Below are 22,501 nucleotides of genomic sequence, written 5' to 3' on the forward strand. Positions count from 1 at the left end.
ACAACACATGATTAGTGACAGACAGTGTGATACCTGGAACAGTGATTTGATACTGTCAGTCATTTTGCTGGGGCTAACAGGTGGCAGATCTCAACACTGACTGTAAACGACTCTCCCAAATGAAGAAGACACAAGAAGACATGCAGACACAGTAGGACAAAGCAGTTACATTGATATCAAGTGGCAACAGTTAAGACCATCTTCTGGAGGTTTATGTGTGCGGATAACAAGAACTAACAATATCTGTATATATAGGCCAAAATATCCACAGTAAGATGGTGCGACGTGAAAGTACTTGTTTTTGTAAAGACAAATAGCACAAAAACAGCCAAATCTCATCTATTTCTCAAGTCCTGCCAAGTAGAGCTCAAACTAATGATAATTTTCATTTTTGATTAATCTTCAGATTCCAAGGTATTTCTTGTTTTGTCTGTTCCAAAACCAAAAGATATTCCATTTCTTATTAAAGAAGTGATGACTCTGGCAAATATCAGGAACCAGTGAATTTCAGTCAAATCTAGTAATCATGTGTTAACATTGCTACATGCTTTAATGTTCAAAAAACACATTATCTCATTACTCGTCCATTGCTGCAGCGCCTCTGTTCACCCTGCGTCTGAAATAGCGCCTGTCTCTTTAATACCCCCCTCTAAAAAGCCCAGTCTGCTCTGATTGGTCAACACTCACAGGCCCAAGTAGGTACCGCCCACAGTTTTTCCTCCCACTGTATGTTTGTGACATCACAGCCTTTATGGAGGTCCTGACGGCTCTTTAAAGGTACGGTTTCTGAATACGGGCTGTGTGTAATTCTTGGTGGAATAAGAGTTTTGATACTTTGACAGCATTTATGTAGCACCTACACTTGCTTTAAAATGGAAAAAACATACAGAAATCTCAATTTCTAGAATATGGCAAGAATAAGACTGAGTGAAGTTGTGTGTGTGTGCGTGTGCCAATTTGTATGTGGGTGCGAAGGCTTGTCAAGTTCAGTCTCAATGTCACACAACAAAGACTGCTTTATCTTCACTCAGAAATGGTGACATTATGAGTGCATCGACTATTGGTATGTAATGGTTGCAATTAACTTATCAGCATATCGTCCTTTGCTTGCAGAGGGGCAGAGCGTGACACATCATGTTTTTCTCTCAGTGTTAAAGTGGTGGCTGTCTGCAGCGCTGAGCAGGACCTGTGTCAGCCAACCAGGCCATAAAAATGATGGGTCTTCTGGAATATGGGGTGATCCTGATTCACTGCATGATGGTTGCCGATCATATCAGAATCAGAATCAGAATCAGAAAAAGCTTTATTGCCAAGTACGATTTTAAACATAGGAGGAATTTGTTTTGGTGAAGTTGGTGCATGACACACCTACTAAAAATAAGCTATTAAAGAAGTAAAAAATATAACAGTATAAATATATATACACAAGTCTGTTTTTTTGTTTTGTTTTTTGTTTTTTGGGTTTTTTGTTGTTGTTTTTTTCTCAGAAGCACAGTCTGTGTTTTTTTTTTTTTCTTTGTTTCCGGAATCAGAAAGAAGTCCAAGCTTCTTGCTATCTTGCTTTTATAATAAAAAAACATTGTTTTTGCAGCCTGAAATGACAGCTGTCACTGTCGGATGTTATCAGCAGTTTTATTTATATAGCCCAATATAACAAATCAAAAATTTGCTTCAAGGGTCTTCACAATCTGTAAGGTGTGATGTCCTCCCTCTTAAGACCCTTGATTCAAATCAGGAAAAACTCCTCGAAAAGCCTTGAAGAGGGAAAAAATGAGCGAAATCTCAGACCTATTGCATTCAAATCGATTGTTCTGTTTGAACCAAAGAAAGCAAATTGGAAAAACTCATCACATTGGAGGAGCCCGAACTAGTGAATGTTTGGTGTTTTTGCTGGAAAAATGACGGAAATGATTGGTCCGTGATCAAAATAGGGGCAACTTAACAAAAAAGACAAAAATAAGACAAAAATAGTAAAAACCACTCACTGTGTGATACATTACACAAACAGATGGGTAATATCCAACCCATACAATAATCATAAATGCATAAAAACGTAAAACAATTGGGTAAAATGAAATCCAAGATTAGCAACAACATCCAACTAGATAAAGAGCTTCAAGTGCTTTAAAAACATCTGCCCCATTGCACAAATGATTTGACCCGCTGAGTGGCCTGCAGTGCTGCGTCTGGAGGATTAAGGAGGTGGACAGCTTCAGGACATGTGCTATTCTGGAACCTGGATATGCTTCTTTTACGAGAACATGATGATTAAATTTGATAAGATACAATGTTGATAGCAATGAAAATGCCTGTGTAGGTTCCAACCCTCAGTTTCGATGGCAGTGAACAGAAAAGTGGCTACACAGTGGCAATCAGTGAGGGCCAAACACCATACACCTGTGAGCCGGTTAGCTTTGTCATGGTAGAATGTTTTGCGTCACATCAATCAGCTTCACTTATGAGAACAGGAACTGTCACTAGCATCTTTGTCAACCAAGAAGAAGACCGCCTATAGCAGTCTCATTGTGAGACAGCAGTTCAAAGGACTGAGCCAGCAGGACACCCAGGACAGCATAGCACAGGTTGGCATTTTCTTGAGTAGAGGTTTAATTGGCTAAAAACTGAAGCTTGTAGCATTTTACACTATCCTTGTAGTCATTGGCAAACATCGAACTCTGAACCCCGATTAGTGGACAGTGCAAACCACTGAGCCGTTCCCAGGAAAGCACAAGTTGACATTTTGTCAGAGGAGAAATTAATTGGCCCAAATCTAAAGCTTGTTGCTCTAAGAGTTTTACAGTATGAGAAGCAGGGGGAGAAGCTAAGCATGATGACATACATTATGTTTACACAGTGTTAGAATTAAGGAAGAAATTCTATGTTGAGGAAAGTGAGGAAGGAGACAGCGTGCAGTTTATATTGGCTCTACTTGTCAATTAAGGTTCAGATCTCAAGAACAATATCTCCTACGGGTTAGATTTTTTTTAGAGGAGGCTTGTGGCAACATTTTAAAGTACTTTGTGTGCTTGAAGCGTTAAAACTGGGAGCAGTTTTAGAAATGTTTTTCTGATCTAAAAGAACCACTACTCTGTGGGAGCTGATCACATGGCACAGTGATCAAGCCTAATGTACCTCTGAATTTAATCATTCCTCTCATAGACTTCCATTGTAAAATCCAGATTTTCACAACTACATCTCCTCAATTAGCTGAATAGTTGAATGTTTATAGCGCAAAACGTGCACGACTAATTATGAAAAGTAAAATGGCCCAACAGAAGAACAAGAGCGTGAGTCCTGGCCTTTGCCCAGCACTCACACAAATAAGAGGGACATATTTACGGAACAGTAGCAGCGCTGCCTTAACAAAGTGATTAAGTGTTAACCTTCTGTTGGGTCTGATGTTGTGGCAAGGCCATAATACCTGCCAGCTGTGGCTGTCACTCCAAGAGTCATTACAGGAGGGGGGAGGGGCCACACATTCCAATACGATGATTGATGGGCACTTTTACTGATGAGACTCTTTAACAGCGGAGCCCTGTGTGTTGCTCAGACTCCCAGCATGCCCCCAGTCCTTGAGACCCGTCTGTTGTCTTGCAATAAAGCAGAAGCAATGAGAGGAGATCACACATGAATCTTTTCAACTGATTGCCTTCATTGCGATAGAGAAGAAGAAGAAGAGCTGCCACGTGGAAATTTCCATAGCATGTTGTTTTTTAAGGATATAAATCAATGGGCTTTTTTGGTGTTTTTCAGTTTCATGGGCCTGTATGCACGCTACGCTGGTGGTGTGAAACCACTGTAGTCTGTTTCAGCTGTTAATTATTTAAATGTGTTGCATGGCCTTTATAAGGCACTGCTGTATTAGAACTCAGTTTGAAATCTCCAGTTGCCTCCATGATCTGTGACTGGTGTCTTCACACGTACACTGAGGCACATTGTCGAAAAGCATATGAGTGCAGGGAAATTATCATTCACCCCGAGCCAACATTAAGATGACAAAAAGTGAAATGTGGGTCAGCATGACCAGATGTTATCCTGTTAAGGTAGACTCCAGAACAGAGGACTCTGTCAATCACGTGGGACCCGTGGGACTACAGCAGTGATCTGCAGTAGCTCAGTTGCACGACTCCTTCATGATTCACTGTTTTAAAGCCTCAGATGAAAGGTCAGACAGGGAGCAGAAACTCCAAACGGCGTGGCCTTGAGATCAAAAGGAAAATAAGCCCTCGGTCAACACAGTATAAAGGCATGTATGTGACACTGGCCACTGCTAAACAAGCAATTTCTTGTAAACTCCCCTTTAACTAGTGCTTCAGTGTGTGTCGAATCTGAGCCGTTTGTCAAAGACGGACTTCTGAATATGATCGCAAAGGATTTGTGAAAGTCATTCCTTAAGGATCTAAAACCTGGGCACCTATTTGTCATCTTCAGAGCTGTCAGTCATGCTTACAACAGAGTTAGTGATAAATGAAATCTACAGTCAGATGCTGAAGTGTTGTGCAAAGTCTTAAATAAATACTGGGAATACACACAGGATGGGATGACAGTGAAGCATCAACGTTTTCCTCTCCTCATTAGCATGTCAGAGGAGTGATTCATAACGGCATGTAGCCCTGCAAGGTTGTAGAGAAGCTCTGAGTGCTAATCAATCTGACAGTTATTTCATTATTTATGTCTGTTTTAATTGCATGATCTGACTTTTTTTTTCAGTATTGTTGAATGTTTGTTTATTATTAAAGCATTTTATATTACATGTTAAATTACATATTAAATGTAAAAATTGAATTATATGTTTACCTCTCTTCATATCATCTGAGGAACATTGTTTGTGGCACCGACTTCCACAGCTTTTTCCTCTATTCACTGTTTGTGGTAAACAAACACTGAGTCTCACTGAAACAATCCATTATTCAGACAAAAATCCACTAGACATTACTGTCACAGTTTGTAGAACAAAAGCAATACTCTTCATAAAATGATTACAGTTTTTCAGTAACTTCAATTTAACTCCCATTGGCAATAAACCATAACAATGTCCTAATTAATTTCAGCTCTGAAATTCACAGTTACTCAGTTAAACAGAGTGCCTGGATTATAGCTCACAGAGCCAAACATGACTGAAGCTAAATAATAAATTGAATAAGTGACTTCATTAACCACATTGGCTGTGTTTCTGTAAATGTGATGGTAAAGAATCTAAAAATGTTCAGAGACAGACTAACAAGCTGTGTATTTCTAGAATGACAAAATTAATATGACAAGCTCTGCAAAACCCCAAAATATGACAAGTACATGACGGGTGCTGTAATTCCAGCTTCTTTCCAGTTACTTTCATCTGAGGCTTTTTTTTCCCCAGTTTTCTCCATCATAATGGTGGACTGTAATCAAAGTGTCACCCCCACTTCGCTGCATAGCTTTTATGCATTTGTCGTTTGCCAGAACTGCTCGCCTCCAACACAACAAGGTGTTTTAAAAAGACTTTTCAGCATAACACATTGTGCTGTTCATGCAGTGCGTTATAACAGTCATTTGTCAAAAAGTGTATTTGGAGGAAAGCCCCCCCGGCACCTGATGGAGAAATAAATGACATAACGCTGATGGCAAGAAGAACAAAAATAAGGCTGACATTGAACAGAAGTGGTAGAAGCAGTGAGGGCTTTCATAAAAAAATCTCCTCATCACCACCATATCACCTCACCACTTTCTGATATATTTAACAGCTGTGTAATTTTGCACCTGCTCTCTTACACAACCCAGAGTTCAAAAAAGTTTGGATGCTGCATAAAGTATAGATAAAACAGAATGGGATGATTTGCTAATCCATTTTGACATATGCTCAACTGAAAATAGCACAAAGACAATGTGTTTAATGTTTGACCTCATCAGCGACACGTTTCAGACAAGTTAGAACAGGAGCCACAAAAGACTAAGAAAGATGTGGAATGCTCCAAAAACACCTGCTTGGAACGTTCCACAGGTAAACAGGTTGATTGGTAACAGGTGATAGTATCATGATTGGGTATGAAAGGGGCATCCTGGAAAGGCTCAGTCGCTCACATGCAAGGATGGAGCGAGGTTCACCACTTTGTGAACATATAAACCCCCAACTTTTTTGGACTTGGGGGTTGTCCTCTGTTCAGACTGACAGGCATCAGTGGTCTATCTGAATGGAGCTGCGAAGTCGTAAGGGTTGATTTTGGGAGCCCCTGTTTCCAGAAGTAAATGTGCCATTCATTTTCTGTGTAGGCAGTGTTCGGTGACTCACAGTTGGAGCACCTCGAGGCTTGGATGGACAAGAAATGCACTTTGTTGAATCATATGTACAAAAGATGAACAACTGTCGTTGAAAATACCTTTGATCAAAAGTCAAAGGCACAAGTCTGCATGCAAAAAAAATAAATAAATAAACATCCAATCAAAGCTTAAATTTCTGTTCAGTGTGTCACTAACGGCAGGCGTAACTGACGCCACATGCAACATAAATTAATTCCGTTTTGGATTCTGGGTCAATGTCGGATCAGCTGGACAACCTCAGTGCCAGTTTTTGCTTCAGACTGCAACAAAAATGCATTTTGAATTCACTCAACCGCATGATTCTCACCTCCGACTGGCTTCTCCTTCATTATAACAAAAGTTGAGAGCCATCTTCCATGGAAACACACAACGTGGTTACTGAGAAACAAAGCTGAAATTGCTGGTGACCATAACATAAACCTATAGGGAGGTTACATCATCTGGGAGACCTCTGTCTTAAGAAGCGTCGAAGAGGCACAACTCAGTTGCTGCTTTGGTGAACTGGGAGGGAAATTCATTTAATGAGATCAGCTTTTAAATGAACTGCTTGGAAAAATGAGAGAAGGAACAAGAGAGGGAGAAAGAGACAAGTGTGGGCGAGAGAGGGGGAGCATGCATGTGAAGAAAGAGAGATCAAACAGGAACTTAACTTTTGTGTGGTAATTATTCATTGTCTTTCATGTAATTTATGGTTGGACAGTGAAGTGTATGGAACTGCACCGCAGGCCGGAGTCTCTGCTAACAGTGACAACCAGAGATTAACTTGAGACAGCTGTCTTAGAGGAGTGGATCCAGCGCACATTAAATAGACCCACATCATGTGAAGGTCTCCAATATGAAAATTGTTCTGTAATGACTGCAAAGAGCAAAGATGGAGAAAGGAAACAAAAGAAGAATGGTAGTGAGAAATGAGGGTGTAAAGCCCATGGAACTATTCCTATAACAGTAGGTTACATGGTTCGATTTTATTGTGTGCTACATTACCATTTGTATGATAAACACATAGATTGCTTTTCTTATGCTCCTTTCTCCCTGAATAACAAGACTGTCAAGGCTAGCTCATGCTGAATGCAATGCGTATCACTCCCCAGCAGCCTGTTCAAGGATCATTGTTTACCTGTTTGAAAGAAGCATGTATACAGGCACATTAATGCGATTAACATGCTTGATTAAAAACACTGATAGTCCCAGCCTCAAGGAAAGCTTCATGTCAGTGTCTCGGAAGGATGAAATTAAACATGGTGACAATGTGACCAGAGAGCATTGTCAGGAGAAATAAAGCGCATATGACCTGAGAATAGTGAGGAAGAGTTTTTCTAAATTTTCTATATTCACACTTGAAAATGTCAAGCTGACTTCAATGGTGTCATTTCCCGAAAGGTTGCTCTGTTATATTTTCATCACATGAAATACCATAAAATAATATGTCCGACTTAGTTTTCTCAAGAGGTTCACACATGCGCTGTGGATGAGCTTCTGATTGTTATTTGTCCATGACGTTCAGTGTGGAGTCCTCTGTCTTGTGCCTCTGTGTGACCTTTCGATCAGCATTCAAGAGATAGTTAGGACGGGATATTAATCCTGAAACGACCTTTGTTTTTTTTCCCTTTGCTTAAAGAGCCTCGTGGCCTTGTAAAGGCTTAAAGAGAGCAACATCAGCTTTTACATGACCTTTTTGTTTTTGCACAACATCACCATATGTTGTTCCTGTAACCCCAAACAGGTGTTCCTCCCAGGTTCGAAGGGCATATATAAAAGTACTGATGCAGTAATCTCAGGCAGCAGCTTGTTCTGCAGACCTGCCGTGCTAACACCCTCCTCATCCTCCCCCCAACCTGGCTCAAAAGCGCCCTTCCTCCTCCGTAGGCTGAACGTGTGATGCTGTTAAAGATATCAAACTCGGGTCTCATTATGATGCGGACCGTGAGAACTGCGGGTCAATGGATCAACATCCCAAAAGCAATAATAATGCTACAAAAAACGAAAAAAAAAGTTAGACTTCTCCGCTTCTCTACCTTCAACTGGGAATTTCTTTGCACCATCAGGTCATTTGCCCAAAGAAACCTTCATGCATGAGATGGCAGCCCCAGCCCCTTGATAACATCTTTCTAAACTGGTGAGCAACAGGTCCTGGTTTTTCACACTTCTCTTATTCAGCCGTCAAACAGTGTAGATCTTTATGATGTGGCTCATTGATCCTGAATCCCAGGACGTCAACAGACCCTCCGTCGAAAAAAAGTTTTGTTCCCTTAATTGTACAGCAGCTTTTGAGGTTTTGTACATGGTGTCAGAGAAGTAGTTACCATTAGTGTCAAGTACGGCTTGCACTAGAATAAATCAAGTATAAAATAGAGGGCCCTCCTTGTGTATGTATTCAGAACTGCTCTAATCAATGTTTTTATATTAACAATTGATCAGCGGTATGATGTGAAAGGTGCCCTGCGATCGGCTGGCGACCGGTCCAGGGTGTACCCCGCCTCCTGCCCGTTGACAGCCGAGATAGGCTCCAGTCCCCCCGCGACCCCGAAAGGGATAAGCGGCATAGAAAATGGATGGATGGATGGATGGATGGATGGATGGATGGATGGATGGATGGATGGATGGATGGATGGATGATGTGAAAGGTATTGCGTGCAGTGTCAAAGCCACACAATTATCACCTGACTCTGCAGTTCCCCTTCGCTCTAATAAGTGTTTTAGCAACCAGAAAAATAATCAAGTAATTTCAACAATCTTAAAGTCTCAATCCTGCAGGTTTCAGTCCTGGTTGATTTGGTGACACCTGTGGTAACCATGGTGACAGCCAGTGCTGTCTATTACCACAGCAAACACTCATGAGGTGCTGCTTTGTCGGAAATACAACAGAGGGTCAACTAGTGTGTCTTTTTACAGTCCAGCCAAACAACCTTGCTTCGTTTTTTTTTTAAGAAGTCAGTCAATAATTGGTCTTCTTCATGAGCAACTGCAGTCTCATTTCATGCAGTGTGCAAGGTGCAGTCACACAACGGCAGGGCACAGTAAGAAGCTGGTGTGCTTGCTGAGGAGTTGGAGGTGTGAAGCCTGTTGTCTGTAACCCTCCATCGAATAGCTCACCGTGGCTGTTCCTTCTTGTTCCATTATTCCCTTCATCCACTGTCCGAACGAAAAAACAAGTGACTTATACATGCTAAGAACAATCATGGTTAGCTCTAAGCACCATGACGAAATGAATGCTGAATGTCAATACACTGGATGGGGATTACAGAGAAAGAGTTTCTTAGTGTGTCATGTTCTATTTTTATACTTCTGAGCACATACTCTACATGTTGTTCTATTATGCCAACCATTATGATTAAGATATATTTATCATGACACAGTACCACAGAAAAAAACCACTGCGGCTTTCCTGCTTCTTATCACAGCAGCAGTGTTGAATCCCCCGGGATGTGTGTGGCAGAGAGTCAGTGGGCCTAATATGGAGTGATTCTTCTCCAGAGGCATATCCATGGGAATGTGGCTCTGGTTTCACAGTTATCACTCACAGAGAGCTGTCAAGAGCTTTGTGGCATTCTCTTGATCCAATTAATTAGTCCCTAACAAGGCATGGAGAGGGAAGGGATTTGGATCTACAGGGTGGTGACAGAGTCAAAGGCCTCCACAAACGAGGCCAACAACGCGTCACACACTGGCCATTAATGAGACATGTGGATTACTGCTGTGTCGATGGAAGTCCTGTATGTGAAGCATGCTCACTTAGGCTTCCACCCACATATCACCGTGTGGTAAAGCAAGCCGCTCTCCCCCAAATACAGAATCATTCATGTTAGATAGGAAGTTCCAACAAATGTTGAGAAACAATCCTGACAGCTGAGCAAAGATTCAGTAACTTCCTGAGATACTGTTTAAGTATCACTGAGCTCAAAGCGAGCTGAGGATCTTGTGCTCACACAATTTGCAATTTGTTGGCTGCGTCACTCGCTGTGTCTGAAATAATTAATCAAGTGGTGGTGAACGGAGGTGGCATCCTCTTCTGCATGGAGCAGATGTTGTAAATTCACTGCAGCTCACACAGACAGGTGCCCTCCAGCCGGTTCCTGTCTGCTGCCTTGGTAATGGCGTGTTTCCTTTTCTTGAACACTGGAGGGATCATGCAGCACGCAGTCCAACCTCTATCATCTCCGCAATACAAGGTTATACAGAAGAACACGAGTTGACTAATTATTTCGACAGAGTGCTCGGTGGAGGAGAATATACTGAATATCCAGACCAAAGGTCATTTCAGTACAGATTCCTAAATGGAGTCCTTTTCACTAATCAGATGAATAAGCTTCTTAAAATAACACACATTCATGCATCCACTCTATAGTCATTCCATAGACATCTTTATGGTCTTCTAGTGGCAAATATGAAAAGCTGCGTTCAGAAGCTCTCTCGCCGTCACTGACTTTAAGAAGATCTAATTACTTCATATTGTACTGTTTGTGGGTATGACTTTTTGCACATTATGTGGACGGAGGTGCAACTAATGATTCTTTTCATCATCAATTAAGTTGCCAGTTACTTCCTGAAATCATTTTTTTCTCAGTGAGATGTTGTACAATGATGAAAAATACCCATAATAGTCTCCCAGAGCCCAAAGGCACATCTTCACATTACTTGTTTTATCTGACCAACCATTTCAAATTCATATGATATGAAGAAAAGCAACAAATCCTTACAATTAAAACCCTGGAACCTGAGAATTTTCCCCATTCTGCTCAGACAATAGTCATCCATCTCTCTGTCTTCTACCCACTTCCCTCTGTGCTCAATAATGGTGCGGTGTAGATAAAAAGCCCTTTAAAAACATACAGTATCGGCATGCATATTTGCATTCATACAAGGAGGAAATGTAGTTTCCAGTTGACAAGCTGTCCTGTATGCTTCTCGATTGTGCCAGTTTGCCACATTTGTGGAACTGCAGCTGCAAAATTGTTGCAGTGTGTGTTGAGCCTGATGAGGAGAAACATGCTGCTCTGTCCGTATTAGTAATGAATCCTTGAATTGTATATTTTTATGTGCTGAGTGTGCAGTTACTACCAGAAACATTGGTGATAAAAATACTTTTGCGCTTTATTTTGGCAAATTTTTAGGTTTCTGTCATCTCAACCGCAACATAGCTCAGACATTCGTTCATAAGACCTGTCATGGGTGACTGTTATGCAAACACAAATTAACAGCATTTTTTTTGTCTTGTTTTTCTGTAATTAAAACATTCATGTCCTCTTTAATACTTCTGGCATTTGTTGGTATACAAAGCTGATCAGTAGCTAGCTGTATGGCATATTAGCTTGCATATCGCTGCAGTAGTTGGAGGCATTTGCTCTAGGAGACAGACTTTCTTTGAGTGATTTACTAATTACTCTGGTCACCTCCTAGCACTGCAGTTCAGATGCAGTAAGCGAGGTTACTGAGATCAGATCCAATGTTTCTTCTCCTGGTAGGCTGTACAGTACTAGTGACATGTTTTAGATTTAGGATACTTGGCCGGTGCTACTTGGTTGCGATGCTACCCTGTCGTTTCCTGTATTTAACATTTCCTGGTGTAGACTATAATTCAATATATATCATGCAAACAAGCCATTCCAGTCACTCCTTTTTATTGTGGCTACGATGAGGCCACAAACTGATTTCACTGATTTGATTAACTGAAGAGCTCCTCCTAGGCATAGAGATACTGAATAAATTTCATTGAAAAACGGTTTGGTGCCATAGCTCAGCTCATATATGGTCTAGTCTGGGAACGCTGATAAGAAACTATTCCATTTGCTGGCTGAACTGCAGTGTAATTCACTTGCCTGTGCTTGTAAACAAACAATGAAACAGTAATTAAATACTATAAAGTTTGAGGCTGCACTTATTTTAATTAAATAATAGCAATAATAACAGCATATAGTATGTATGCACAGCTACCGATATCAGAAAGTTCAGTTAGTGAGCTCATTCATCCTGCCTGTCATAAAACCTGTTTTGGGACCACAGTGATACAAGGCTGCTGCATCCATCATTTGCGAGCATCGTCGTCTAAGCTCCTTTTCTGGCTTTGAGGTCGATTTACACTTATTTAACTTTTCTCTCACTTTTTTGTTTTTTGGTTCACACTCTTTAAGATGCGTTTGACACCTTTGAAAACTTACAGGGCAAGAATAAGTTTAGTGAACCACATGGGGAATTATATTTTAATAGTTTCAGCAGTAATTAGTGCTACTACTGTAGAATATACTGCGGCACAAGGCTTCTCAGAAAGCTGACCACTGGATGATACAGTGGGTCTTTACTGCTGGAAATGCAGAAAAGGGAATGAATATCAGAAGCTGTTGTTTCTATTTGGAGGGACAGAACAAAGAAGAGATGACTGGCTCATCAGAAAGTCCCTTCACTGTCTGTGCTCTGTGGTTATTAATGCCAGCAAGTCAAAGAGGAAACAGAAAACTCATGATTTTAATCAAAAAGAAGTTCAAAATTGACTCAGGGTTGTGACATCGGAGTAAGAGAGCACCCCTTTTTACACATAAGGAAAGCCACGTCTGCTGGCTTTATCATTTTTAAGAGGATTATGTCTCTGAATCTCACCAAAGTCAAGAAAACTTCAGTGTTGTTTCCAGCTTATTGCTGATGTCACACCGATGTTTGAGTAGGACAAAATAAAAACCTGAGTAAAATAACTATGGCCCCATTCAGAAGCCATAACGTGGGCCTCGCGTGCAATGAAAATACTCATTTCACACTCAGCTAACTTGAGGGGGGAGACTGAAAAATACGTCCTTGGACCTTTGTCGCATGTACCTTCCAAAATTTGCCTCCATTCATCTTCATGAAAACTTCACTCAGCCCAAATAGATTTAGCAGTGTCCCAGAAATGCAACAAGAAGGCAGGAAGTGGAGCTTAAGCCCTCCATTTGAAATTGTGTCACTGTGGGGCCGTGCCTACTTGTCTGGAACAGTCTTTCTCTCTGGATAACCACCGTCAGAGTCTGAGATAATGAGCCTCTGTTTGGCCCTTAGAGGCCACTGTATGTCTATAACCTCCGAGCCATTTTCTGAATTTCCTAGCAGGTCTAATGGAGAGGGAGACGTAGCTTTTAGTCTGATCAGGAGCCCTACTTAATGCCAGCACTGCATCATTTTCACCTTCTATCTCTCAACGTTCAGTTTTCAATCCGCGTGTCTTGCAGATTAAAGGGAACCCATTCTGGGAATATCTCACTGTCACTTGAGTTCGGATAATGACCACTCCTGCTTTTTTCTCTCACCTGAGTGACAGTGGTACAGTCCATTTGTAACGCCTTCCTGTCTCACTTTTGAACATAACCTCCCACTGCAATCGAGGGCATCGTCTTACATTTAGCAGCTAATCGGAGATCTCAGACACTGACCTGAAAGATGATAAGTGAGGGTAATGTTGTGACAGCCAAAGGAAAAGGGGGTTGGGTGAAAGCAGATACTGCATGTTATTGAGAATATATAGTATAGCATGTCCGTGTCCACCCCAGATGTTCAATTGAGTTAATCCTGAAGCATCTCCACAGAGCTGCAGCAGCATCATCTTTCTACGGCCATTTGCAGTGTGCTTTATTTCACGACAACCACAACATTTCATCTAATAATGCAACTAGTCGGCTGAGAGAAACCGCCTGCTCGCTCAGCAGTTCACAGAAAACATTTAAATCAAACCAAAACAAAATGTACGGATGAGAAGATGGATTTACAACCGCCGAGTGTCGTGCTTTTCTCCATGAAAAACAAACCATCTGACCATGGGCAAGATTGTTCCTCCAGCTTAAACCGCAGTGGATTCCTCTTGCCAGAACCTTTGTCAGTGTTTGCTGTTGCATGGCCCTGACTTCGAACACTGTGCTAAACTCTAAAGCAGCCGCTGCCTCAGTGTTTGCTTATGTTTTAGCACGTTCAGAGGAAAAGGCAAATGGAAGGAAGATGTTAATCTGACACTGTGGGGTGTTGTTTGTATAATATTTATATTTTATTGGACCATGTGCACATTTTTGCGATCACCAATGTGCCTCTTAATATATCCACAGTTATAGTAACGTTATCATTATACACATATTTTAGTGTCCTGCTCTTATTTCCTCTTGGTTTTATTTGTCTTTTAATTTAGTTTTGTTTGTTAAACTGCTTTTATTGTTGAGTATCTGCTTCCATTTTATAGATTAGATTTTTTAGTTGCTATTTTCATTTTGAGTGTTATTATGCATTTTTATCATTAACTGTCAAGCACTTTTGAACCACTGTTGTGAAGCGCGTTAAGTAAGGCTTACTAGTTTACATTATCAGCACGGGTGCACTGGTATGTTTACAGTTGCATTTTGGGTAATGTAGATGTCAGGTTTTTATATGGAAGAAGAATGCATGGAATAAAAAAGACAATATCTTTGGTTGCTGCATTGATTTTGACCCATGAAAGTAAGCACAAAACTGCATAATGATTCCCACAGTTTTATAGAAGTGCAATGCTGAATGAATGCAGTACTTTTTCAATATTTGTGCTATTCTCCATGATATTTGGCAGCTTGATGGTTAATGACAGTTCATGATATGATAAACATGTGATGCAGAGAAGGTTTCGGGAACGTTTAATGCACAGGAATATGGATGTAACATCAGTGATGTTGCCAGTGGATTTCTGAAAGGTTTCCATAGGATTATGGAAATGAGCATCTTCAAAGCTGCCATGCTTTTTTGTGCTTTCATGACCATATTTTGCAGTAAACTCCACATTGAGATATTTCTGGCGACCTGCTATCAGCTATCAGTCCAGTGTTCACTTGCCTTTTAGCTCCGTTTGTTTGGTGAAAATATCTGTCGCTTTAGCTGCTAAATGCTCCGCTGCATTCACCAGCAAGTAGCCAGTAATTTGATCCACTGTACCTAATAAATTGTCAATATACTGGGAAAAGATATCCTCATAATTACAAATAACTGGTTTGTGAAAGTTTGAGAATAAGATTGCTTAAAAAGCAAAACTTGAAGGACCAGATGGTGTTGTATTTTTCAAATTTTCAAACAGAAGGAAAGCTAGTTAGCTGTTAGCTGCTGGTGGTCATCAGTCCTGCAGTGTCTTTGGCTAACGGAGCTAACAGAGCTAATACAGCCAATTAAGGTGAGAGCAAACAGAGTTAATAGCTTACTGCTCATGGAGGTCATGGAGCTAACAGCTAACAGAGCTAATAGAGCCAATTAAGCTAAGAACTAACAGAGTTAATAGCTTACTGCTCATGGAGGTCATGGAGCTAACAGCTAACAGAGCTAATAGAGCCAATTAAGCTAAGAACTAACAGAGTTAATAGCTTACTGCTAACAGAGCTAAACACACAGCAGGACTGAGAGTTTCTCTTCAGGGGGACATGAAGCGTGAAAAAGTGAACTGCAGTTTTATGTGACTACAGTCACATTACAAAGGTTTGCTGTAAATTAATGTACTGAAGTACTTCAGGTGAGTACAGTTTTGGAATTTCTCCTTGTGGGACTAATAAAGGTATATTGAATTGAAGTAAAAGTACTTTGCATGCTAATACTTTTAAATCACAACTATAGATGATAAACAAGTAAAGAAACATTTAGATTTTGGGATGGTTTTTTGGGACATTTCTGGGACAATAAAGTTTTATTCTGTTTTTACTGGCAAACTAAGCCGCTAAGCCTCTTATGACAAGAATATCAGTGTAAGATGGACAAGAGTCTGCCCATTAGTTGTTAGTCATTTTGTCCTCACAGAATGTCTTCAGTCACATAAGTCTCAAAATGTAAACGCAATTAGTAATGACTTAACAGTGATATAACTGGAGGCACTCAACTACAATAATGGATTAGGGTTTTAAACTCAGACTCATTTATTTTTCACCCGCATTCATCACGCCTAATCAATGGAGGCTTTAACCCTCCCGCAGCCGGCCCTCGAACACGTCACTGTTTCCTCAGCCTTTAGGACTTTTCAACTGTGAACAGCTTTTGCTCCAAACTTTATGTACTGTTTGAAGTTGTTATAGTTTCATATTATAGGCAGATAATTATGAGAGAAATTGAATACCATCACCATTAAAGGTCAGAGCCATCAGAGAGACTGACATCAGATGAATGGCAATGTGCCAGCTCAACAGCAGATTTTAAAACCTCGCTAATTAAACACAAAGGCAGTTTTAAGGGCTCTGACAATGGCTGGAGAACAGGCAGCCCACAGGAAAAAAATGTAACAGCCATTCTGTCTCTAAAGCTTTTAATCCCCAGCTCTGCCAGCAAGTCAGTGTTACTCAAATATATTGATAGGGTTTAGATGGAAAACTCATATCCTTTATAGAGTTTTATTTCCTGTAGACCAGGAGGCTCATGAGATGCAACGCTGACTGTTTGATGAATAATCAGTTATTTTGAAAGTTCGGTAAAGGTACCATTAGGACAGACGCATTCAGACGGCTGCAACCATTTAATCAAAAATCCATAGTGTTTTTCCTTCGTTTCCTCAGCTGTTTAACTACTCTATATAAAATGGAACTTAAGGCAAAGATTCACACTTTAAACTCCTTTCAACCAAAGCACAAACTAATAAAGATTAGCCCAGTTTTTAGCATTCAGTGTGTATCATCTGGGTGGATATATTGGCTGATATTAGCTTATTCCAGATTCCTTACAAGAAAAAATATGTTTAAGGTCATTTAGAGACCATTTCGAGTCCATTACATAACTGTCCCACTCAGATGTCCCACTTAATAAATACTCTTATCTTAGTACTTATATTTTAATGATCAAATTTAAGGAATCCCTACTAAAGATGTTTATGCTATGTGCTCATGAAAAAAGACCATTTGAATATCTGTATGGGCATCAAAAGTCTGATGGCGCTGAAGGAAAGGAAGTCGAGGAGCACAGTTTCTAACTTTGTAAGCTGCTGTTTGTTCCTGAAAGAACTGAAGAATTTTTTATCGCTGGAAGAATTGACATAAAACTCTGTGTGATATATATTTATTTACACACACTTATGCACATAATCATATATATTATTCTAGTGTGCTCTTTTTAAATTTATACTTCTGTCTGACTGCTGCTATTAATCACATCACTGTCACTTTACCCTGCAATCTTGCTTTAAATTGCTCTTGCAGTCTTTTTATTCTTATCTTAGTTTTCCCTCTTATTTCCTTATTTTTCCCTCTATGTATCCATACTTACTCTGTTCTTGTGCTGCTGCAACAACTGGAGTTACCCTCTTTGGCTCAATAAAGGCCTATCTTATCTTATCATTCATACATTCAGTTGCCAATTTATTAGGTACATCAAGTGAGAAGTACTGCAGTCTAATGCAACAGCTCTGCAATACATTCTACTTTCACGAAGGTTAAAATGTTCAGTGTTTGTGTTTATTCAACTTCATGGTCATTTTGGAGTTTGTGGTGGTTTTGAATTGTGCAGCATTACACAAATCTAACATTTAGTTTATCCTCGTTGATATAAACTGCCAACTGAGAGTGGTTAGAGAGTTTATTCTCCATATTTGTTGATTTTACTGCTTGTACCTATAATTGTGAAACCAAAGAGAGAGAGAGTGCACTTTATTTATTTATTTTTGTTTGGGAGAAGAATTTACCATTGAGTAACATAGTCTCAAGGCTCTGCTATGAATTAATTGGAAACTGTGCAGAGAGTATAGATACGATGGTCGAGCATTTTATACATCCTGATCATCGGATTTTTGTTAGACATGAACAAAATACAGACGTGGGAGGTGATGAGGTCTGGATGAGGGCTGCATTTTCCGTACAATCAATACCAAACTATACAGTGTGGTCTGTTCCTTGACAGTTCCAAAGAAATAAAGAAAATTAAATATCAGTTCCTCTCTTGGAGCTGTGCTGTAAACCAATGGGCACATAACACAAAAGTGCCATGAAACCTTGATTTCAGAGAAATAGTTCAGAATGACAATAGAGGGTCAGTTGTTGCATTAACTTTTCATAAGGGGGCAAAATAAATATAAAACGCCACAAAATTATATCAGTTTGCGCAACATAATAAGTATATTGAATGTCCAGTGCAACCCTAAATGTAATATTATCCCAATTAATCCCAACCAACAGAGTGTATGAGGGTTCAGATCCGTAAAATATGGGGTTTCTGTGTTCGAGCGGTATTAACCTGTGCCAACATGGTACCGGGGTTGCAGTGACTGACCTACAGCATCTGTCCCACACGAAGAAAGTATGAGCATGTGATGGGCTGTAAGTTCGCCACGGGTGCTACCTCCTTCAAATGAGATTCATGACAAATCCCCTACAAGAGGCCAGCCAATATGCCAGGTAATAGCATGCTTGGCAGTACTTATCTGTCTCCATTAAAGACACAGGTCATATCCCACAATGTCAAAACCATTAAATCAAAAAATATAGCATGATGGTGGGCTAAAGCTGGTTGTTACAGTTAAGAAGCAGCTCTGAATGAAGGAGGAGGTTAAAAATAGTGGATCATATACATTAAGAAAAAAAAAACTGTAAACAAACTAAAAAGCTATGGGAGGGGGCCTAAACCAGAAATATTCAGACCATATCCATGTCAGCTGCTGGTGGTTTTTCACTGCAACATCTACCACTTTGAGTGCCACTTGAGATCACTGCTTACACCTTCAGTATGACCCATTATTATTAAATGCAATCACCTTGTGCTACAATTGGGAATTGCACCTGGAGATAAAATGGCCGTGGTGTGGCTGTGGTGCCCCTTTTACCATTTCACTGTAATACTGCAGGCTTATCTAACTGCACAATTGTGCTTAATTCTATGTAACTTTGAGCCTCTGTGTGGATCTGTCAAAGTGAGCCCCGGTGCACATTTATCATGCAGATAAGATCCAAAGCTTGGACAGTCAAGTATTTGCCTGGGATTCATTTTTATTTTTCATTACGGTGGGGGCAACAGTGATGCAGGTTGAACTCCACAGCTCCTCCAAATGCATAAACTGACCCTCAGATTATCTTCTTCAGGATCTGCAACCCTGGACTGAACAACATCACTGCTCAAGGTTCATGTCTGCACTCAGACCAGCATGCCAGAGAGTCCGATATGAGTCAGTCCTAATGATGCTTGATTTACACTGATTGAATATGACTCTGTGATTTTCACAAACTTATCTGTTTTTTTGTCCTTTCTATAAACTGTCACACGATGGTGAAAAGTCTTCAGATGTCTCTTTTTGTCTGATCAACAGTCCAAAATCAAAAGATATTCCGTCCACAATACAAAGAGGAGTATACTCTTTGTATTTTTCCTTTTTTTCCCCCATCAACCAATCAATTAATCAGCTAATTGTGTCAGTATTCATTTCTAGGATTCTTGTGACATTCATGTTGTAAAAGTAGATACTGGGATTGCATTGGTTACAAGGCCTCTAAATATCTTTCATATTTAAAAAAAAAAAATGCATAAAATGACCAACAAAACCCACAGATTTAATGTCATTTCTTCCAAACACAGTTACTGAACATGGTCTGTCTCTGTGGTTTGTAAGTAAACAGTGAGCACAAATAAGTACATCGAAATTCTTCACTGTTCTAACGTGATTTCACCCAGCAAAGACCGGCAACAAAAGCCAAAAAATAATCCAACAGTGTTGAACCCTGATGGCCACCATTCCCAGCTGACAAACACTACTGCTGATGTTTGCTGTAAGAGCTCTCTCTGGAAAATTGTGGTGATTTTGAGAACCCTCTGTGTTGGCTTGCAGGTATCTGGAGCATTTGGTGGAGCAGGATAATGTGTGAGCTCGGTTTTCTATTAAGCCTTAGAAGTCACAGAAACTGCACAGAATTGCCACATAAATGGGTTGAGTCATCCGAACAGCCCGTGATTCCTGACCTTTTGCAGTTTGGGCTTGGATAATTGATTTGGGCAGATGGCTTGACTGGCTGGAATCGGCATCTCTACCTTACAAATAGCTGAATACTGAATAACATACGTTTAAATATGCGGGTTTGCAAAAGGAAGAACAGAAACTTGAGTTGTTTTGGCATATGGCTGGACTACATCAGTGTCTCCATCTGTTTCTGGTCATCTATTATCCAAATCATGCCAAATAAATTTGTGACTGTCAAATAAATGTCATCAGAGAGAGAAAAGCTGATTCATACAGCGAACTGCATTCTTACCCATTCAGCATTTCTGACTCCATTCCTTTCTCTAATGAAGACCTCCAAAGAGGATATTAATAATGAATAAAGAGGTCAGATATAATGCATATCCCTGCCTTTGTTAAGCAGGAAAGCTGGTGCCTATCAGAATGAGAATCATTATCTCCGTCATGGCCATCAGTTGGTATGATGATAATAGTTAGCACTGTGGCAGCAGGACTGAGATTGACACATTTGTGTATAGTGACAGAGACACTGTGAGGCAACAACACGCAGTTCCCCTCTCTCAAGACTGTGGATCCTTGCCACAAAAATCAATATTCCAGCTTGGTTCAATTACATGGAGAGCAGGTAGCTCAGTGACACTCGCTGCAATGACTGATGTACTGCTGAGGATGGCCACTTTGGGAGGGTTTACAGGAATAAACAATAAAGCAGGGCTGCTACAAAACTTTGACTTCCTATACTAGGTAAAAATCATATATTAGTGTCATAGTGAAAAGCTATTGAATATTAATATATGACAAATGTTGTGTGATGCAAATAATACAGGCAGCCTGCTTAAATGTGGACATGGGATATAATTTTCTGCAGTGAGTAAATATAAACAGGAAGCCAAAAATATAATCTACACAGTGAGCTGTGCAAAAAGGAGCGTTCTTGTGCAGTTTTTATGTGCGCACACAGAAACACACTCATGCGCACGCACTTCAGCACGTGCGCGTATGCAAAGCTCCTCTTGCATAGCACACCATAGAGCGCGGTGCAGCCCAGCTGATCTCTGACGGGAAGTGCTTGTTAGATTATTATGAAGTAATCAAATTGTACAAAATGCAAGTTTTTCATATTGGGGTTTGAAAAATGCAGCTTGGCACCCTTAACCTAAAGACTAAAGGAAGGAACGACTGACAAACTCCTCCTGTCTGATTCATTTGATCGGATTTTTTAATCAAACTCCTAATGAAGCAGGTTGGATTATCTCCTCCACCTGCTACATATATACGATTTCAGCATTTTTTGAATATACTTGAAAAGACAAGTCGTTACTCACCCAAAGTTATGAGATGAAACAGATAAACTCCCCAAAGATCCATCTCTATGTGAAACGGGTATTTCAGGCAACGCGTCGGACCTACACGTACAGCTGTTCAATTAAACGGCAAGAAGAGGATGTCCTGTCATACATATGGAGATCATTATTGGCACAAGGAGAATAATCTCTTGAAAAATCCTCAAATGGTATTTTTTTTAAGCTTCTTGCGGCTCTTTTATTCTCTTAGAATCCCATCAATTTCTTCCAAGACGGTGCTACAGTCGCGCTTTTGCGCAAAGCCAGAGCCATGCGTAATAATGTGAGTGAAAGTTGCCCTGTGCGCCGTATGGTCCGGTATTGTGAGAGAGAGCCTTCTGTTGCGCGTTGAGGTGGTCGCACAAGTCCTTGAGTCCGCTGCTGGAGAGATGCTGAGAGCTGCCGGGAAGAACCACTGCCAAGAGGGAGGGTGAGAGCGGGAGCTGTTTGTGCAGGACGGGACATTAAACAGCCTGGTTACACAGGCAGGGCTTCTGTGGCGTTAATGAAGTGTGACATAAGGTTAATTCTGCAACAGTAATGTTGTTATAATATTCCTACAGGGACTCATAGTGTGGTTAGTTTACAGTGATCTTAACCATAAAGCATTAACTGATGCTGCAATCATATTCTAATGGCATTTCCAAGTGATTTGATCATCGTATCCTATGAATTTTATATCACTCATAAAATACAGTATATAATACACATTATCAGTATATTAAATGGCTACTTTATTCCATACTTTCAGGGTTTTGTAAAGGCTTGCCTTTTCATAATTGGTGTCATTTATTCCCCTGTCCTCTGTCATCAGCTCAAGGTCTAACATTTGTCATCCAGTTTGCTTATATAATATAAAGCACTGGCTTTTGAGAGTTAATAAAAAAGGCAGCAAGGGCTTAGAAAGCAAAGTAGCTGGCAGTTTGAACTGACGGGGTGAGTGTTGAAAACCCTGTTGTATATCGGGGGTAGGGCTGTGCCATAACAC

The 22,501-nt window shown here is 40.3% G+C and overlaps 1 protein-coding gene across 1 annotated transcript in view; it reads right to left on the minus strand.

The window, feature by feature from the left end:
* The window catches only part of gfra4b (GDNF family receptor alpha 4b), a 42,030-nt gene extending 20,123 nt beyond the window's left edge, over positions 1-21,907 (minus strand). Inside the window, exon 1 of the mRNA XM_070962683.1 lies at positions 21,496-21,907. Coding sequence (XP_070818784.1) covers positions 21,496-21,538 — 43 coding nt within the window. The 5' untranslated portion in view covers positions 21,539-21,907. The remainder of the gene's footprint in view (positions 1-21,495) is intronic.
* Between the last annotated feature and the right edge of the window lie 594 nt (positions 21,908-22,501).

The sequence above is a fragment of the Chaetodon trifascialis genome, chromosome 5, assembly GCF_039877785.1.
Source record: "Chaetodon trifascialis isolate fChaTrf1 chromosome 5, fChaTrf1.hap1, whole genome shotgun sequence".
NCBI classification, from domain to species: domain Eukaryota; kingdom Metazoa; phylum Chordata; class Actinopteri; order Chaetodontiformes; family Chaetodontidae; genus Chaetodon; species Chaetodon trifascialis.